This window comes from Mesoplodon bidens (genome assembly GCF_964165515.1).
Source record: "Mesoplodon bidens genome assembly, chromosome: 2".
Classification (NCBI taxonomy): Eukaryota; Metazoa; Chordata; class Mammalia; order Artiodactyla; family Ziphiidae; genus Mesoplodon; species Mesoplodon bidens.
In genome coordinates, this window is record NC_138177.1 from 57,792,662 (window position 1) to 57,811,189 (window position 18,528).

The following is an 18,528-nucleotide window of genomic DNA, read 5'->3' on the forward strand; positions in this document are numbered from 1 at the left end:
GCTGTCCTGACTTAAGTGTTTTTAAGGGAGAACATCTATAAACATAGGTTTATTTGCATTTTATGTATTGTTCTTAAAAAGCCATATGGGCATATAATTAAATCTTTCTTAAATTATTCACAGTGTTCAGATTATAGCCTATATATAAGTCTCTTCCATCTTGAAGCAGTTTATAAAGTAGCCAACAAACTCCACTATTGATTTCGCATCAACATTGGTAAACTTTTTTGGAATTTAAATTTACTCACAGTAATTAATAGCCATTAATAATGCGATCTCTTTTTCTTTTTTAAATAACCAGATTCTGCAATCCTTTGGTGGATGCAAAAGCAAACAGATTAGGCCTGTCTCTTGGCTGGGTGACCTTCTGTGTCACTGATCCATCCCTTAAAGGCAGTCAGGTTTCTTACCTGGGGTCCTTGGATGAAATTCAGAGGGTATTCTATGAATGTCTTAAAATTCAGTGCAAATATTTCCTATGTGAGAGTGTGTATGGATTTTCACTTATCTTTTACCAAAAGAATTTGTGTAGTATAGTGGATCAGCGTAGTACAGTGGGCTCTAGAGTCCATCTTCTGGATTTGTTTCCCAACCCATCATTAGGCTGTGTGACTCTGAACAAGTTACTTAACCTTCCTCTGCTTCAATATTCTCAAAATTGCAGAAATAATCTTATAGGCCTGCTGTGTGGATTAAATGTGAGGATTTTATGGGCATGTGAAGCTCATAGTACAGTGGTAGGTACTTAGTAAGCACTCACTAAATGTTAGTAATTACCATCATGTTCTCAAAGGAATTTGTAACCACCAGAGTTAAGAGCCACCGATCTAGGCATTTTAGAATTATACTTAAAGAGAAGAATCTGTTCCTGAGTTGAAAAGTCACACTAAAACATAATTCTAATAAAATATGCATTTGTAAAACATAGAGATGCATATTCATAATTAGAAAGACCTCATAAATAGCTCTGAAAATGTGGAAGGCCAATTTGTGTTGTTTTCCAGGGGAGTAAAAGCATCTACCTGATCCTGGGTGAGCTCCCAGATGAATCACTTTCAGTCTGCTCCTGGCTGCGGCACCATCCAAGCTTGTCTTGAAACCCTGAAATAAACTTCCAGGGTGAGAGCTTACATTGTGACTGCATTTGTTGATGCTTTCGCAGCATGTTCATTTTCAATTAGCACAGAAGTCAAAAGTTACAAAAGCAACGAGATTATGCATCTTTTAATGAAAGATAAAACAACAATATAAACATTCACAAATTTACAGAGAAGGGATCAACTTTAATACATTTGGAGTAAAAGGTGTTTCATTTAAATATGGTATAAAAATAAATGCGAGAAACATTAACCAAGAATATACAGACAACAGACAAAGACATAAGCTTGTTTCTGACTGTGATATATTGGTGAAATGAAATTTTCTGTGCTAATTTATTTAATAAATGTGAAGCTGTATGTATACTTATTGATATATGCTTCTTTTCCTTTTACAATTCTTCCAGTTTGTGACTGAATTTTTAGTGAACTGTGTGTCTAGAAGAAGCTTTAAGATAGAGAGAAGGGGGGGGGAAGATTTACTTCACTTGAATCGTTAAAAAAGGAAAAGACACAGATCCAGCTTAGTACAAGGAGGAAGTTAGCAGACATTTTGAAATGGAGGCATCGAGATGGTAGAGTCCCTTGGAGATGGCAGTGCCTTAATGTACACAAAGAAAGAACAATTCAGGTCCTTTGCTCATGCAACATCTTGGTCTAATGTCCTCTGCTGCAGGTAACAACAAAGAACTACAAAGTATATTCAGTGACTCCAGTTCACTTTCATGCTACAAGATGATCCTTTTAATAGGACTGAACGAGGCTTGTTAACCTCTTTGACGTGAGAGATTTCCCCTGAGAAAAAAATATAAACAAGAAAAAAAACCAATATGATCACTGAAAACCTGCTTATGAGTAGCATCTATTTGTTGCAGCTGATTTTGTGCAAGGGTCAAAATGGAACCCTTTCGGTGCATCTTAGTTCAAACTTCATGACCAAGTTCCCTCCCTCCCTCCACCAACACATCAAACAAAATGATCCTCCCTTCTTCCATCCTCCCACCCCTGCCACCCACTTCCTCCCCACTGCAAACAGACTGATGGGTTCACAGCACAAATCAGCAAATCATAAAACATGTCCAAAATGTTCCACTGAGGCTTAGCGATGATGCAACACCTAGGTTTGCAACTGGTTATAAACATGTTACAACAAACCTTAGGAAGCTTCTCTGCAATGTGAATGCATTCTTGTTCCACTGCTGAAATTAGTGTTGCATTTATAAATATCTAGGTATGCAGAGGGTATGATTTAATTAAATAAAATGATTTTTGAGGGGGAGATTGCTCAAGATTGAATCTATCCCCTATCCTATATTGTAATGGAAAAATAAACAACCAGTGCCAATTATACATCTAAAGTTAAAAGTTTATTTGTTCTGTACTTCAAACTGTAGACACTTTCCTTTTCCACTTGATTTCTTCCAACCCCAATCCCAGAAAAATCCCATATATTCTGATTCTACATTTTATGTTAATACCTAATATACATATTCATTTTTTGAAAACCTTGATAACCAAAACTGTCCCTGTAAATTACAAATACTCTAGAGAGGTAAGAAATTTTAAATTTCTGATCAGAATAGCAGATCATTAATTGGTTATTTCTGTTTTATCCCTCATTGTATGTTCTAGTATAAAAATAGATGGAATTTGTACTTCTCAGAGGATAAAATAATAATGGAAAATCAAAAGATTTTTAAAGAAATATAATACTTAGTAATAACTTAGTCATAGCAATAGTCTTGATTTACCACCTAATGTGGCTCAGAGTTTGATAAATGGGTGGTGTGGTTTGGGGAGAGAAATCATCATTCATGACCATATTTTGGGAAAAGAATGATATATTTAAGAAATTATTAATAATTCCAAAATCAAACTTTCTTTACATACTGTACAGTAATTGACAAGGCCTTTTTGTATACTTGAACAGCAGTGATGAAAGCGAAGCATCATTCTCTTTTAATTGGAGAAAGGGTTCAAAACTTAGTTTTTAGCAACTGATAGTAAAAGATCCAAAGTTTAGCAAAGATCTTTCCCACTTAGCTATGCTCTAATCACTCTATGGGAAGAAAAATATGAAAGAAAACACAGATTTTTCACAGGATACCCTACTTTACATTGGCCTTATAAACAAAATATGCTTTGTTTCTTCTTGCCACCACTTCTGTGCCTGTTTCCTCATTCATACAATGGGGATAATAGTAGTACCTATTTTTAAAGCTTGTTGTGAAGAATAATACAAGTAAATTACTTAAAACTGTTCTCAGAACATTCTGTGTACTCAGTTTTTGTTACCTATTACCTTATTATATTATTACTATTATTATTATTATTATTCTTTCTCATTAGGACACTGAGACCCAAAGTCACAATTCTGACTCTGAGAAGAGCAGAAAATTTCTCATGAATTGGAAGCTGACATTATACTACTTTTAACACTCCATACCTGAGCAATAGGTTAATCAAATAATGTTGGAATAGAAAAACTACTTTTCTGTACTTGAAGACTATATTATTTCATATATTTACTACTGTTTTATGTTATTAACATGTGTGCATATATATTCATTCTGAGGCTAACGTATTTTTAAAAAGCACTTACTGTTTCTAATGCCATTTGTGAGATGGAGAGAACCATATACTGGTTGAAGCATAAGAGTGAATTCTTATACAGTTGAGGAGGAGGATAAAGATGTTAATATAAAACTATTTATTTTAAAACTACAGATTAATGTAATTTGTTTCAAACTATTGGAAAGATGAATAGCATAGTTACATTGAAATAGGAAACCATTTGCAACTCAGAGTCATTTTTCATTTGGATGGGTGGAAACTGTGTCATCTTTGTAAATGTAACAAATAGTAACATTGTTCTCTTTCTACTTTTTTCCCCCAAATATCCTTGAAGCCATTAGTATTTGTCCTGGTATAGGCTTCATTAAAAGGGGGGAGGTAAAAGTTTAGCTTGGTAAGCTGTTGTCCCAGGAGATAATTTAAAAACACTCATTCATGGAATGAGGCCTAAACCTCAGGTTTGTGACAATAGGAAAACAGATGAACAGAAATGGGAGAACACATGTATACATCTTAACATAGCCACACAATGAAACACTTGTGAGATATGGACTCACCAAATATGTAATAAGGGTATTTGTTTTGTGTATTGAGACAATTAAAAGGCAAATTTGGGTGTAACTAATAGTAAAAAGAACTTAAGTGCCCCACTCAGGGGTCGAAGTAAATAGCATGGACACCCAAGTGAGTCATCTAGATTTGAAGACCTAGATTACTTGGATCTATCTGTAAGACCTGTGCAAATCTTGCCTTTTTCACATACTGGAAAGAAAAATACCTAGGTGCTCTCTAGTGCATAAAGAAATACCAGTTGCTCACTCTACTGGAAAATCTTAAAAAGAACACTAATCCTTTCTTGTGGGTAGGAAAGAATATACTTGCACATCAGATATTTTGTAACAATCCTTTTCAGTGTGTTTCCTTGGAGGCTGTATGAAATCACCTTAAAAGATAATCTTGCTAATTATCTTTTCATAACTTTTCTAAGTTGAAGAATCTGGGAAATTTTCTGGTTTGTTTGTTTTTTTTTGGAAATTTTCATAGTTAAGTTCTAAAATCTTAATTCTAGAAACTAAAAGGGCTAAAAATCCCTTACCAATAACAGTTTTTACCAAATTGCTTACAACTGAATTCCGTATGAATAATAATTATTTTTAACCAAATGACTACATTTGTGTTATATGATTTATACTCTTTCTTATTAGATTCTAAAGGAAAAGAATTTGAAAAAGAATAGATACATGTAATGTATAACTGAATCACTTTGCTGTACACCTGAGACTAACAGAACATTGTTAATCAACTATACTCCAATATAAAATAAAAATTAAAAAAATAAAGGAAATAGATTATATTGTAAATGGAAATCCATAGAGAAAGACAAAGACAGAAACTCAAAACAAAACAGAATAAAAACTCAAGATCCTTTGAGATTTTGTAATATCTAGTTAATGGACAGTATGTTACCAAAAGAAGCACATGATCAATTTCAGGACAAAATTAACCTGACTTTAACTGGCACTTAAGTGAAGACAGAGCCTCTGGCTAATCTACAATACAGCTACCACATAAACAAAGAAGGTTTTCTAGTGTCTCAATAAAATTTCATCTCCACCAAACTAATTCCTTCCTATCTTAAATGTTGCATAGAGATTTTGTTATAATTAGGAAAATAAAACTCCCCAAACAAAGCTACCCATTGCTGGTTCTTCGCCTTCTCAAGTTAACTATCAAAAGTTATGAATTTCACCTGATTTTTTAACATCTTTCTTGGTCTTAAAGTGATAACATAAAGTTGACAAAGAGCTGTGAGCCAGTAGTAATGGACATAAAGGTCAGGCTCTTAGCTCCAGTCTGAGAACCTTGAGATGGAGGCAAATTTCCACACTCCTTTCCTTTAGACATTAATCCATAAAGGAAGTAGAGAGAAGCTATATTTGCTTGAGTGACCAACAATTTGTTTTATTACTGTCATACCAACATACAGCAGTCTTTCTGAGTCTACAGGACACTAAACAAACCAACAATAAATGAAGGGATGGATTTTTAGAAGATAGGCATGGAAGAGCTTAAAGAGAAGAATAGGAAATTATCAGCATCTTTTGGATTAAAAAATGTTAACATCTTAACTCTTATAATTCCTACTTGTGTGTTTCTTATCATTGCCTCCTAGTCTTTCCCATATGTTGCTGTAGACTTAGAAGTATATTCTATAATGCCATGTAGGCTCCAGAGGCCACAGTGAGAGTCTGGGACCAAGAGAGGGAAAATCTTGTCATTGACTTTCTACTGGTGTATATGACCCAGTTGTCTAACCTGTGCTCAGCCCCACAGCTGTGTAATAAAAAGAGCTGACTCCTTGGTGGTAATGAGATGCTGTTGGACTACAGATAGGACATGTATGCTCTTAAAACAGGTTGAACTAAAGGATGTTATCTGTTTACTCTTTTACTCTCATACTGAAAATTGCCCTGGTTTCACTTAAAAAATATAAATGTCTTTGCCTGGGTTTCAAAATCCTTCATAACCTGGTTTCCCTGGCCTTTCAAACTACCTACTGTCACTCCACAGAATGGTTCTTTGGCTGGCTTTTGCACCTGTTACTCTCTCAGCTCAGGTTCTACTCACTCTTCAGTTGAACTTCTTACTCAGGTTTTGGCTGAAGTCTTCTAATTGCCCCTTAAGTTCTTCTGCAGTTTCCCTCTCTGGACTCTTTGCCAGTACTTGTACATTTTTTGTACATGCTATTTTGTACAATTCTCTAAGTTACCTGGCTTGGTGAAGCAATTGATACCTGTTAAACAATATTAATATTATAGAAGTCCCCAAATATGTGCTTGCTTTGCATGAGCTGAGTTCCTTGGCTGGAAATCACATTTTAAGAATAAGCTTCTAGAAACCAGGGTAATGAGATTCAAATGTATTGGGACAAGTAACTTTTATCTTGGGGGAGGAGAGGCAAGGTAGGATGAGAAATGGGAGCACTTGGTCACACCCTATTAAATAATTAACTGATGGAATTTGGGTCTTTTCAACTCTTATTTTGCCCTGCTTGTTCATATCAATGAAACTAACCGGGAATGTGTTAAGAAGGAATTGAACTAGGCTAGGGGTTTAGAAAGACCTTCCCTGCTTTAAATGAAACCAAGCCTCCTAGGTTAATCTGCAGGTGAGTTTACTGAATCACCGTGAATAATTTTAGCAAAACTGAAAAGTGTGAGTTTCTAGACAATTAAAGAAAGCTCAATTATTGAGATTTAAGAAAGAAAGGAAAAAAGAAAGAAAAAGAAAGGAAGGAAAGGAGGAAGAAAGAAAGGAAGGGGATTCTGTAGCTAGTTTGGAGGCTGGTATACTTAATGTTGAATGCTGGAAAAAATTCTGTTATTATGTACTTAAAAGAGATGGTTTATGAATACATTTATATGTAAGCACTTATTACTAGCTCCCTGTGTGGTTTGAGATAGAAAAAGTAAAGCCAAATACTTTCATTTCCTTAGTTAAGAATATTTTCCTGAAATAGAAAGTGTATATCCATTAGAGAAAATGAGGAAAACATAGAAAAATATAAAGAGAAATAAACTTTACCCAAAATACAGTTATTTACATGCTAATATATCATTTTACTTTTTATACAAAAATGTTATTTTATTTTTTTACAAAACTGATATTATACTGTGCATAGTATTATGGCTTATTATGAGCAACATGCTTATTAAAATTATCCTATTTTGATCAATTACCCATGTAACATATATTTCTTCTAAAACAATGTTTTGTTGAAATTCATGACATTAGTGGGAAAGGAAATCAATTTAGAAAGATGCTACCAACATTAAGAAAAAAATTGCATATCATAGAATAGATAAAAATATATCAGGGTGTGTTGCACATAATAAGGGAATGTATTGTTTCTGAAATGTTATTTTAGTCCTACACACATATAAATGGACACAAGTACAGTTTATATATACATACACACACAAACACTCACAAACATATATGTATTACTATGTCATATGTGGGTGGCAAAAAAGATGAAAGTCAATGCTCTGAAATCTAATTTTTAATAGCTGCATCAGGTTGATATACCTTGATGCATTTAAGGAATTCACTATTGTTGTATATACAGATTGTGTCATTTTTGGCAATTACATGATGCAATGAATATTCTTGTTTGTGTGTAAACATCAGAGTTTTGTTAGAATTAAATTATTAGAAGTTGAATTACTGATTGAAAGCGAGAGAAGATTTTTGAAGGGTTTGACATGTTCTGTAAAGTTCTATTCGAGAAAGTGATTAGCAATTCATATTCCTATTAACAATGTATGAAATCACCAATTTTCTTATCCTAGATATGATTATTTTAAAAACTAACCTATTTGAAGGAAAAAGTGTTTTTTTGCTTTTTGAATTAAACTTGGTTATTATATAGATTTTCTTTTTGATTTCTTATGTATTTATTGACTATTTGTATTTCCTCTGTTAAAACTGTTCAAGACCTTTGCTCATTTTTCTAATGACGTACTGCTCTTCTGATTATTTTTTTGCTAAGAACTCCCCAGATAAACCATATTAGATCTTTCTCATGTACACGCTCATTTACTCATTTTTAAAAAGAGTTTACCAGACTTGAGGACAGGAAGTTGCTTTAAACAAAGGTTCTTGGACTAAGTAAGGCATTTAGCAGTCTTTCATGGTATCTCTGTGGATGACACAGAAAAAGGTGAGGTTCATAACTAAATAAACAACTACCGTCAAGGTGTGCTAATTTTTGGAGTAGTGGAACTCTGTCTTCCTCCCTGTACTTTATGGCATTTTAATCAATAATTTGCATGATTAAACTGATGGAATTCTGCTAAAACGAATGTATGATGTCAATTTGCTAATCTTAGTTAAAAGGGTAACAAAGAGATACTCCAAAAAATTATGTAAGGCTATAACTTACAAGATAAAACTTAACGGAAAGAAGGATAAAGAACCAAACTTACATGAAAATTAATAAACAAACAATAAACCAATCTAGCAGCAAAGGAGAGGATTGGGGAGACATAATCTGAGCTCACAAGAAAAGAAATTCTAGATTAAAAAAAAATTTAAGCCCCAAATGACCCTACAATTTGATATGGCTGCTGTGACTGGGAGCTGGGGTGGGGAAGCTGATACAATGCTCGGACTGGATTGTAAAATTTATATATGCTCTTTCTTTCCTGTTGGGCAGATGATATTTCCAATCTATGCTGGTTCTGTTACTTCTCAAGTATTGTGTTCAGTTATCAGTTTTGGAGGACTACTGATTAACTGGGGTGGATATAGGAGGTGAGCAATTAAGGTGGTGAAAGAACATGAGATTATTGAATGAGAAAACATTAGAAGCCCACTTTCCCAATGCAAGGCTCACTCAGATTTAATTTGATGGCAACTTTAAGGCAAGTTTATTAAGTCTTGTTAAGTGTTCAGCTTAGTTTTCATAGAAATATCTTTTTCTTTTCACACTCAAATTTCAGCAGCTTATATGACATTTAAATAAATTATGTAATTACTATAAGTTCAATTATGGTAAACAGCTATAGGAACAAACACAATTGACTCATCCATGTAATTCAAATGCTGCTTGCAAAAATGTGTGAGCACAACTGGAGAGTAGCCTCTCAGATGTGACACTAGATGTTCCCTTGGCACCTATCAGTGGGGAGAGTGGAGGGACTCTGTTAGGCTAGGGCAGTAGTTTTCAAAGTGTGGTCTCCAAACTGGTAGTATCAGTATCATTTGAGAATTATTAAAAAATTAAAATTCTTGGACCTTACCAGAAAACTACTTAATTAGCCTTTCTGAGAGGTGAGGTCTAGCTATCTGTGTTATGAGAAGTTCTCCAAATGATTCTGCTGCAGCTAAAGTGAGGAAGTGAGAACCACTGACCTTTGGTAAGAAGTCCGGCTGCTACCTAGATCATGGTTCTTAAACTGAATTCTGAAGCGTTTGTAAACAGTGAGAGAGAGAGAGAGATTCTAACCCAGTTTATCTGGGATAAGGTCAAGGAATCTGCATTTTCCAAGCCCCTAGTTATTTTGAGATATGGGATATGGATAGTTGAACCATACAGAAAAATGGTGAACTAGATTTTAACTAATGGAAATAAAAACAAAACTTGAGAGGAGATATAATTACACCTTCAAGTAATTCAACAGATGTCTAGATCTACTGGAATGTTTGTATTATTCTGCCTAGCTCCAGGAGACAGAACTAGGATCAATACTCCGAAGTTAAAAAAAGGAGATTATTCTGAAAACAAGGAATGAAATTCTAAAAAATGGAATTGACTACCCCTGCGTTCTAAAGGTACCACATCTCTGGAACTTATAGGCCAGCAAATGCTGGATGCATACTTGTCTCTGAGTCTACAGAGGAGATTCATGCATGGCTGGGGATTGGACCTGGGGAAATTGATGCCTCTAAATCCCTTTTCAATTTTGAGACTCCAAAAATTCATCATTTTCAATGTCTCCCAAAAGTCCTTTGAAGACATTTAGAATTAGAAAAGATAAAGACTTCCCAATAGTCCTTTCTGGTGTTGGAAGTATGTTCCTCCTAGATATTAATATGTATATTTCAAGTGAACAATTTTGATAATGGGTGCTTGCTATCCCTGTTTACATCAGCCATGTCTATTGAGTAATTTTTCTATTGCTTATGAAATAGAAAGAAAAATCTTTAACACCAAAATAAGTAAATTGGAATGAATTGATGAACCAAAAAAATGACGGCTGATCTTTTATTCTCCAGAAATAATAGCCAGTGCAATTTAGAAATGGTGTTTTAAACTTCCAATAATGACTACAAGCTTATTTTAATAATGGTAACTTCTGGACGTTGGAAAACAACAGTGACAAAAACAGCAATCAAAATGTGATGCACAATGCAGAGGATATGGGATTTTGCCCAATCTGGGCTTGCTTTATGGTACCTGCCAAACACTTAAGAAAACACAGCAGGGTGTTTGTTTATAAACAAAATATATCTGAGTCTATAAACATGTATGCAATTTAGATAAAGATGTCTATTGTCTAGCTATTTTAAATCACCCATTTTAGAGTTATTGCCTCCAAGTACTAGCATAAATTATGGAAAAGTAAAATTCACACCCATGGCTGGTCATAAATATAAAAATGGCTTTCTTTTCTGAAAAGTGTTTCATAAAGGAATGCTAATGAACACATACAATGGGACATGTGGCTTTAGAATGGATAACAGCAAATGAGATGGCTTGATGATGATATGGGGCTGCTTAGTAAGTGACTTCATATCTAGATATAATTAAACATATGAATGTATTTTTAGTGGAAATTAAATTTAGACATAATCCCAATCTTTATCAATTTAAGTTACATTTATATTTTTCCTAGCTATGTAAAACACATTTATAAAAAGAATATGCAAACGTATTGTCCTCAGGCTATTGATGAAATTCTATTTAAATGTATGTAATTCTATTAAATTCTATTTAACCCAGGGAGGTCATTGAGATCAATACTGAGACTGATAGTTGACTGTCTTCAAGTACTTGACAAATATTGTTATGTACACAAGCATACACAAATATTCCCCATCATCTTGCTTTACTCAGCTACAATTTTTTGTCATAGTTGAGTAAAACTTCCATTTCATAAACTGTCAAATAAAATAGAAGTGATAATGTAAAATAATTTATTAACTATTATATAACTCTTTCAATTCCTAATTGAGACAGTCTGAAGTTTATTTTTCTACTATCAACTCTTCCAGTAAACTTAGCTCAAAAATACTGTAGCCTATATGTAAATATACTGGTGCTAAAAGTTGTACTCTTCCGCCTTTACTTCTTCTGTCTCATTGCCCAAGTTCTTGGCATTATCATCAAATATGAATTAATATAGTAGCTACTGATCCTATCATGTCCTCTTATCTCTAGGTTCTCTTAACTTGCCTTCCAACTTCATCTTCTGCATATATAAAATGGCCCAGGGCTTCCCTGGTGGCACAGTGGTTGAGAGTCCGCCTGCCGATGCAGGGGACATGGGTTCGTGCCCCGGTCCAGGAGGATCCCACATGCCATGGAGCGGCTGGGCCTGTGAGCTATGGCCGCTGAGCCTGTGCGTCCGGAGCCTGTGCTCTGCAGCGGGAGAGGCCACAGCAGTGAGAGGCCCATGTACCGCAAAAATAAAATAAAATAAAATAAAATAAAATAAAATAAAATAAAATGGCCCATTGTTTGGATCCAGATTATGAGCTATCTTTTTGATTACCTTATTCTGTACTATATTTCTCTAACTGGAAATCTCCATGGCAGTCTTGCCTAGAACACAACTCAATTTGTTAAGTCCTTAGACCCTCTTTCTGGTTCTACCTTTGTTCTCTCTCTCCTTCAGGGCTGCTTATCCCAACTATTTAGTAAGCAGATCTCTTGCTTAAGCTTATCTCTTCTTCCTGCCTACTCTGTGTTGCTTTAAGGAAAACTTTCATGATTTACATGAAATAAGCTAATGGGAAGCTGGTAGGAAACTAGTTCTGTTCATTGAACAGTTACCTTTCATGAGAAGAATGAACCGACTAAGGTATACATGTTAGTGACTATTATTTCTTATTTTTAACTATTATTATTACTTATATTTGTCATTACTACTATTATTAACTTATTATTATTACCTACTAGCTTCCTATTATTTTTTATTATTTATGTATTCTTAACTAGGGAGAAGGAGCCTGACCCACAATAGGAGCTCAATAAGTATTTTTTGTTGTTGTTGGATAAAAGAATCCAATAATGCTTGGACACATGGGTACTACTAGGTTATAAAATTGTTAAATAGAGCCCCCAGGGTGGTCTCCAATTATGCAGGTAGCTGGGGCCTCATGATCACTGACTTCAACCCAAGGCCTTTGGTACATCAGAGCAGTGCTTTGGGAAATACTACTGAAACTTCTGCCTCTGGCATATATAGCAGCGAAGGGGGAAGTTTACTACTGGGGGTTGTCTACTCAGCAGCCTCAAAACATTCCTTAGGAACCTCCAGAGTTGTACTGGATGCTCTTTGACCAAAAAACACTATACAATTTATAGTTTGTAGAACTTGAGTGGCAACTTAAGAACTAATCATGCCACTAGGGGAAAATAAAGATATATTGGCCAAACTAAACAGCTTACATAGTTTGATACATTTCACACCAATCAATTTACATCATGCTGCAGGGAACCTAAAACTGCTTTCTCAGGCAAGTTATCACCACAAAGCAGTTTCAATAAAAGAAGATGGATAGCCATATATGCCAACTACAAAATGATAAATGAGATGAGTTTCAGGTCCACTAGAGAAGAAAGAGGAGAATGTAGTTCATTCTTGACCAGACTCACTTTATGTGTTTAATATCTATGGTAGGGAAACCCAATGCCAAGTTTATAAATTATATTTACTTAGGGTGCTCTAGGAGTTTTCTAACATAGTTTTCTATATGAATATACTTATAACCTCAAGCAATAACTATAGCACTCAATCAGAAAAGAATATGCACAAAGCTCTCCTTTGAGTAAATTCACAGGTGCACAAATATAAAATCAAACCCTTCCCTCTCACAGTTTCTAAAGTGCTTTTATATCATGATGGATGTTTATGTGAAGCAGATGATCTGCTTCATTATGAGGGATGTTTATGTGAATCGAGGATCTCATTAACTCCATGGAGGTCTAACTATAGTGCAACTTCATTAGTATAAATACAATCTAGAGAATGCCCTTTCTGACTTCATTGTGGTAGAAATTGATATCAAGGGAAGTGAAAATAAGAACAGGATGTCTTTCTAACCACAAAGGAGTAGCACATAACCTGTGTAGGGGAGCAAGATTTGCCACCCCAAAATGTCTCTTTGGCATGTGGATTATTTCAAACTGAAAATAACCAAGGCCCAAAACACTCAGGAAGAAATTTTGACCTTCCCCCTGACTGCCTAAAGAATATAAATAGAGAACCTGTTCCAGGAAGGGAGCAATCACCATAGATAACTATAATATGAACTAGGCAAGGAGATAGGGAGAAACCTGGGAAAGTCTGTTAAAATTCCTCTATGTGTCCCATTGTTTCTGCATGTCCTACCAAACATTTGCTTTCCCATCTCCATGTCAGTTACCTTCTTCTCCTTGGAGGTGCCAAACCACTACCCCCAACATCCTCTTTTGTCTTTAGCTGAAGATAGTATTTAAGTTAAAAGTTTCAGACATTTTGATGAGTTAGTTTTCCTGGGTCTCTCCCATGTATACATATTATTAAACTTTTGATTTTTCTCTTATTAATCTGTCTCATGTCAATTTAATTCTTAGACCAGCCAGACGAACCTAGAAGGGTAGAAGAAAATTTCTTCTTCCCTGACACCTGTCATATAGTCAAAACTCAATATATGTTGAATGAATGAATAATCTAGGAACTAGTGACATAATATATAAAAACAATGATAAAAATGTAGCATATGAGTGGAACATAGATCACCAGGTCAGTCAATTTTCTATATTGGTATTATTCATGGTGAACAAACCCAGTGACAAGTTTATAAATTTTATTTTTAGGGGCTCTAGGATCCTTTTCCAACAGCTTATCTACACTAATGTGCCCATATAGCAAAGTCTAGAGCACTCAACCAGGAATGCCATGTTTCAATCCTAAGGAGAACCAATGTCCAGCTCAACTGCACAGTTGAGGGGTCTGCATGAGTAGATTTGACATGGCATTGCACTCTTGTAGTATTGCTCCATAGCTGGTGTGAGGCTGTATTTCCAAAACCTGGAATCTGTATTATTCATAGGGTTATACTGGGTGGAGAGGGCAGTCTCGGTGTACAATCACAGTGATTGTTAGGGAAGTTTCACGCTAGATTTCATATTTAATAAAACCAAGTTAAAAATCATTTGAACAGGGACTAGAAATAATCCATAGTGTTTTTGACAGCATCTTGAAAAAAAGTGTAAGGCTCCCAGAAAACACTATAATTCTTCAGAGATTGAGGACTAATTGATAAGGAAGACCGTTATTAATGTGTAACACAAGTGGTTTTGGAAATCAGGAATATGACCTCTGATTTCTGTCTTCTGTGATAAGTTATTTTTCCCTCTAGTGTATCTTTTGCATTAGGACAAAAGTAAAGATAAGAGAGAGAAAAATAAATGGACATCTCTTCTTTCATAATTTTGCATTCCATTTAACCAAGCAACTCAATTTTTTATGAGTATGAGAAAAAAATCAATATTTAACTTGAAGAATGTTTACCACACTTTGAGCTATAATGACAACAAATAAAGAAATAAATAAATAAGGAACAAAATAAATGTCCACCAATAGAGGAATGGAAAAATGCATTATAGGTATATCCATTCAGAAGAATTTCAAGCAGTCAATAAATATAATCGTGTAGAAGAATATGAAATGAACTGGAAGATACTTCTGATGTAATTTAAGTAAATAAAGCATGTTTCAAAAGCATAATTAAAGTATTTCTTGTTTATTTATTTATTTATTTATTTTGCACAAGTACTGATTAGAGCTATTTCTGGCTAGAGAAATTGTAGATGAAGAAATTAAGGTTCAGCAGTTTAACAAATTTCTAAAAATTCATACAGCAAGAAAAGTGTAAGACTGGGTTTTAAACCTAATATTAACGTCAGGCTTCCAGGTCTGGGCTTTTTTTTAAACCACATTTTGCTGCTTGTATAAAATCTGCATAAAGTGTATTAACTAGGAACTCCATGATGGGCTTAGAAATAGAATTTACCTAGATTTAAACAAAAAGAACATTCTAAAAGAACTAAGCATATTGTATCTTTCTCACTTTTAACACTCCAAACAAGTTATAGGATTTATATTTACATTTGTTCTTATCAATACGTATACTAATGATTTATAGAGTTAAATACAGATTTGACTGCAAAAAATCAACTGATTTCAGAGCCAACTCAGTCCTTTTGTTAAAATTCTCTCACACAGTTTCCAAAACTTCTGGTAATTTGTTTCAGTCTTGAGAGGGTACCTTATAAGCCCAACGCACTAGCATCAGTGCACTGGAGGAGAGGGGGTGGGAGAGCAGAGTGGTCATTATATCTTGTATGTTGATTCTTTTAAGGCTCTGCAGTAAATTGTCTTCATTGAGATAGGGTAAAATTTTTCTCCAAAAGAGGTTAGATTAGGTGAGTTCCTGGAAGTTCAACATTAACATTCTCTAGTTCTCATTTCTACTTCTGTAGCCCAAAGGCAAATTAAGGAGAAGAGGTAATAGGTAATACAGTTGGCTTTTGGCACTTGATTTGTGAATTTTGATTGAAGGTGTAGATGATCAATCCTCCTACTTTGTTTCTCCCCAAACTTCCTAACTGTTCTCCCTTAAGATTTATATAGCAGACAGATGCTTTGACAATTTAATGGTTGGAAAGAAAACAACAGTTACATGAACTTTGTCAAAAGAGAATGAAATCAACTTAATAAGAATAACATTTAAAGGCATGAGAGGACACAGCAACCCTTGAAAGACCTGAAGAAAATTCTCTGATGGCAAGGAAAATAATAAAAAAGTAAATGATAAGAAATGAGATTTCTTGGACAACAAGCCAAGGTGAAGGTATTATACAAATGTGAGATATTTTTATCCCTCCAGTGTTGGGTATAATGAGAAGAAAATGAGTAATCTGTAAAGTAATGAATTTAAAGTCAGAAAACATTGCTTCTAGGCCTGGCCCTAACACTCAACAATTGATTAATATTGGTGAAATGACTTCACCTCACTAGTCCTCAGTTTGCTTATCTGTGAAATGATGGTAACACCTACCTGACCACCTCCCAAGATAGTGGTGTTTGTAAAGAACAACAACAAAAATACAAACAAAAAGTAATGAGTGTCCTTGGAACACTGTAAAATGCTATGCAGCTGTTAGCTGTTTACTATAATTATTCTCTAAAGTGCCTGCAAGAATTTATTAACCTCAGTAAACAATGGGATTTCCAATGGTATTAGGAAGAGCTGTCAGCAAAACGTTTTTGACTCTTGTGTGAAAGAAAACAGTGATGCCATTTTTATAATCCAGGTTATAAAAATAGTTATGCTGAAATGTAAATAAACTTCTACAAATAAACACTAATGGAAATGGACTCAGACTCCAGAGGAGGTTATCATCAAGTGGAAAGATTTATCTGTCTTCTACCGTTGGAAGAGCAAGGTGATCAGTGTAGAAAGAAAGAATTTGGGAACAAAATAAATTTGGGGTTAGCGCTAGCTCCTTAACTAACTGTATGATTCTGGGAAAATTAAGTAACTCCTCTGAACTTTCAGCGTTCTCACCTGTAAAATGGGTAAAATAATGAGTATTATATTATCTAACTTGTAGGTTCAGATTAAATTAAATTAGATAATATAAAGTGCCTAGTACAGAGCCTGGCACATGGAAGGCACTCAGTGAATGTGAGTTATTATCATTATCTCACTTTTCCTAGTTCATTTTACAGTCTACACACTTATTTACCTGTAATTCCCCAAATCCATTTCTTCCTTGGATAGTCTATGTTGTAGCCTCCCCGTATTTACCAGAGCAACCTGCACATAGAACTCTTTTAAAATGTTTATTTAAACTGTGTCTTTCCTCCATTATGTCTATCTGATAATAAAGTCACTCATTCTTTATCTTGTGTTAAAATCATTTTATTGATCCTATAAAGGTATTCCATAAAATGTATTATGTTAAGTACTTAGGATGGCTAACACAACTTCTGACCCTAAAAGTAATCATATTATGGAGGAACACTGAACCAAGGGGAAATAAAAAAATAAATGAAAATAGAAAGTTAAAGGGAACTTTAAATAGAAATTAACCATCATAAGACTTAATGATATACAGTATAATATTTTAAATTTTTGTATATAAATAATTTTCAGGATAGAAATTTATTTCTCATAACTAATTAAATAAATGTTATCATTCATAATCTATTGAGGAAATCAGAGAGTCTTTCTAATTTTCTTACTCCATTTCTTTAGAGTACTACCAAAACAAAATATTCAATAAAAATATTATTTTATTTTCCTGGATGGAAAAGGATTAACCCTAAACAATTGTGTCTGAAGGTTATCTGAAATTTATCAGTATGTTGTGTCTATATATGTGTTATGGTATGAATGTTACTCAACTTCTCTTTCTTCAGTAATCCCAGCCTTTTTTCCCCCTTCTTCTTAAAAGGATGGTTGCCTTTCATGGCCTAATGAAATCCTATTTATCCAGTTAAATGTAACTTCTTCTGGGAATTCTCACATTACCCATGGATCCTCCCTATCCACCCTAATACAAGTTGAAATAGTTTATCTTTCTCTTGTACAACATAACATTTTGTCTATATCATTATGTACCTTAGCAGTTAAGGTCTTTTTCCTAAGACATAGCAATGTCTGCAGTATAGTTGGCACTTGGCGTATAAATGTTGGTTGAAGGTGTAAATGATTAATTCTCTCTTTCTTTATTTCCTACTGATCCTTTCTTAAAGTTTGCAATGAGTTACAATGGGGTACTACTTTAAGAATTGGGGAAGTTGGTGAGATTTGGGGATGGTGTTGGAGGAAAGACAGCCATTTTGCTTCCCCTTTCCATATTCCTTAATTTGCATTATATGTTTTTAATTATATTACAGAAATTTCCAATCCAATCTCAAAAACAATATTCTGTCAGCATATGTTAGAAAAGAATGAATTTGAAACAATTCTTAAACAATACACAGAACACTGTGCAACATCCTGTGGTAACTTCCTCCAGCAAAATCTTGAGGCATTTCTTTAGCATTGTCTTTATCTTCCCATGGTGACTTAT

The 18,528-nt window shown here is 34.3% G+C and overlaps 1 protein-coding gene across 2 annotated transcripts in view; it reads right to left on the reverse strand.

The window, feature by feature from the left end:
• Window positions 1–1,539: 1,539 nt before the first annotated feature.
• The window catches only part of RGS7 (regulator of G protein signaling 7), a gene marked incomplete at its 5' end in the record, with an annotated part of 639,686 nt that continues 622,697 nt past the window's right edge, over window positions 1,540–18,528 (reverse strand). For both annotated transcript variants that reach the window (XM_081256455.1, XM_081256456.1), the window contains one exon: window positions 1,540–1,892. In XM_081256455.1, the coding sequence (XP_081112581.1) occupies window positions 1,842–1,892 (51 nt within the window). In that variant the 3' untranslated portion in view covers window positions 1,540–1,841. The remainder of the gene's footprint in view (window positions 1,893–18,528) is intronic.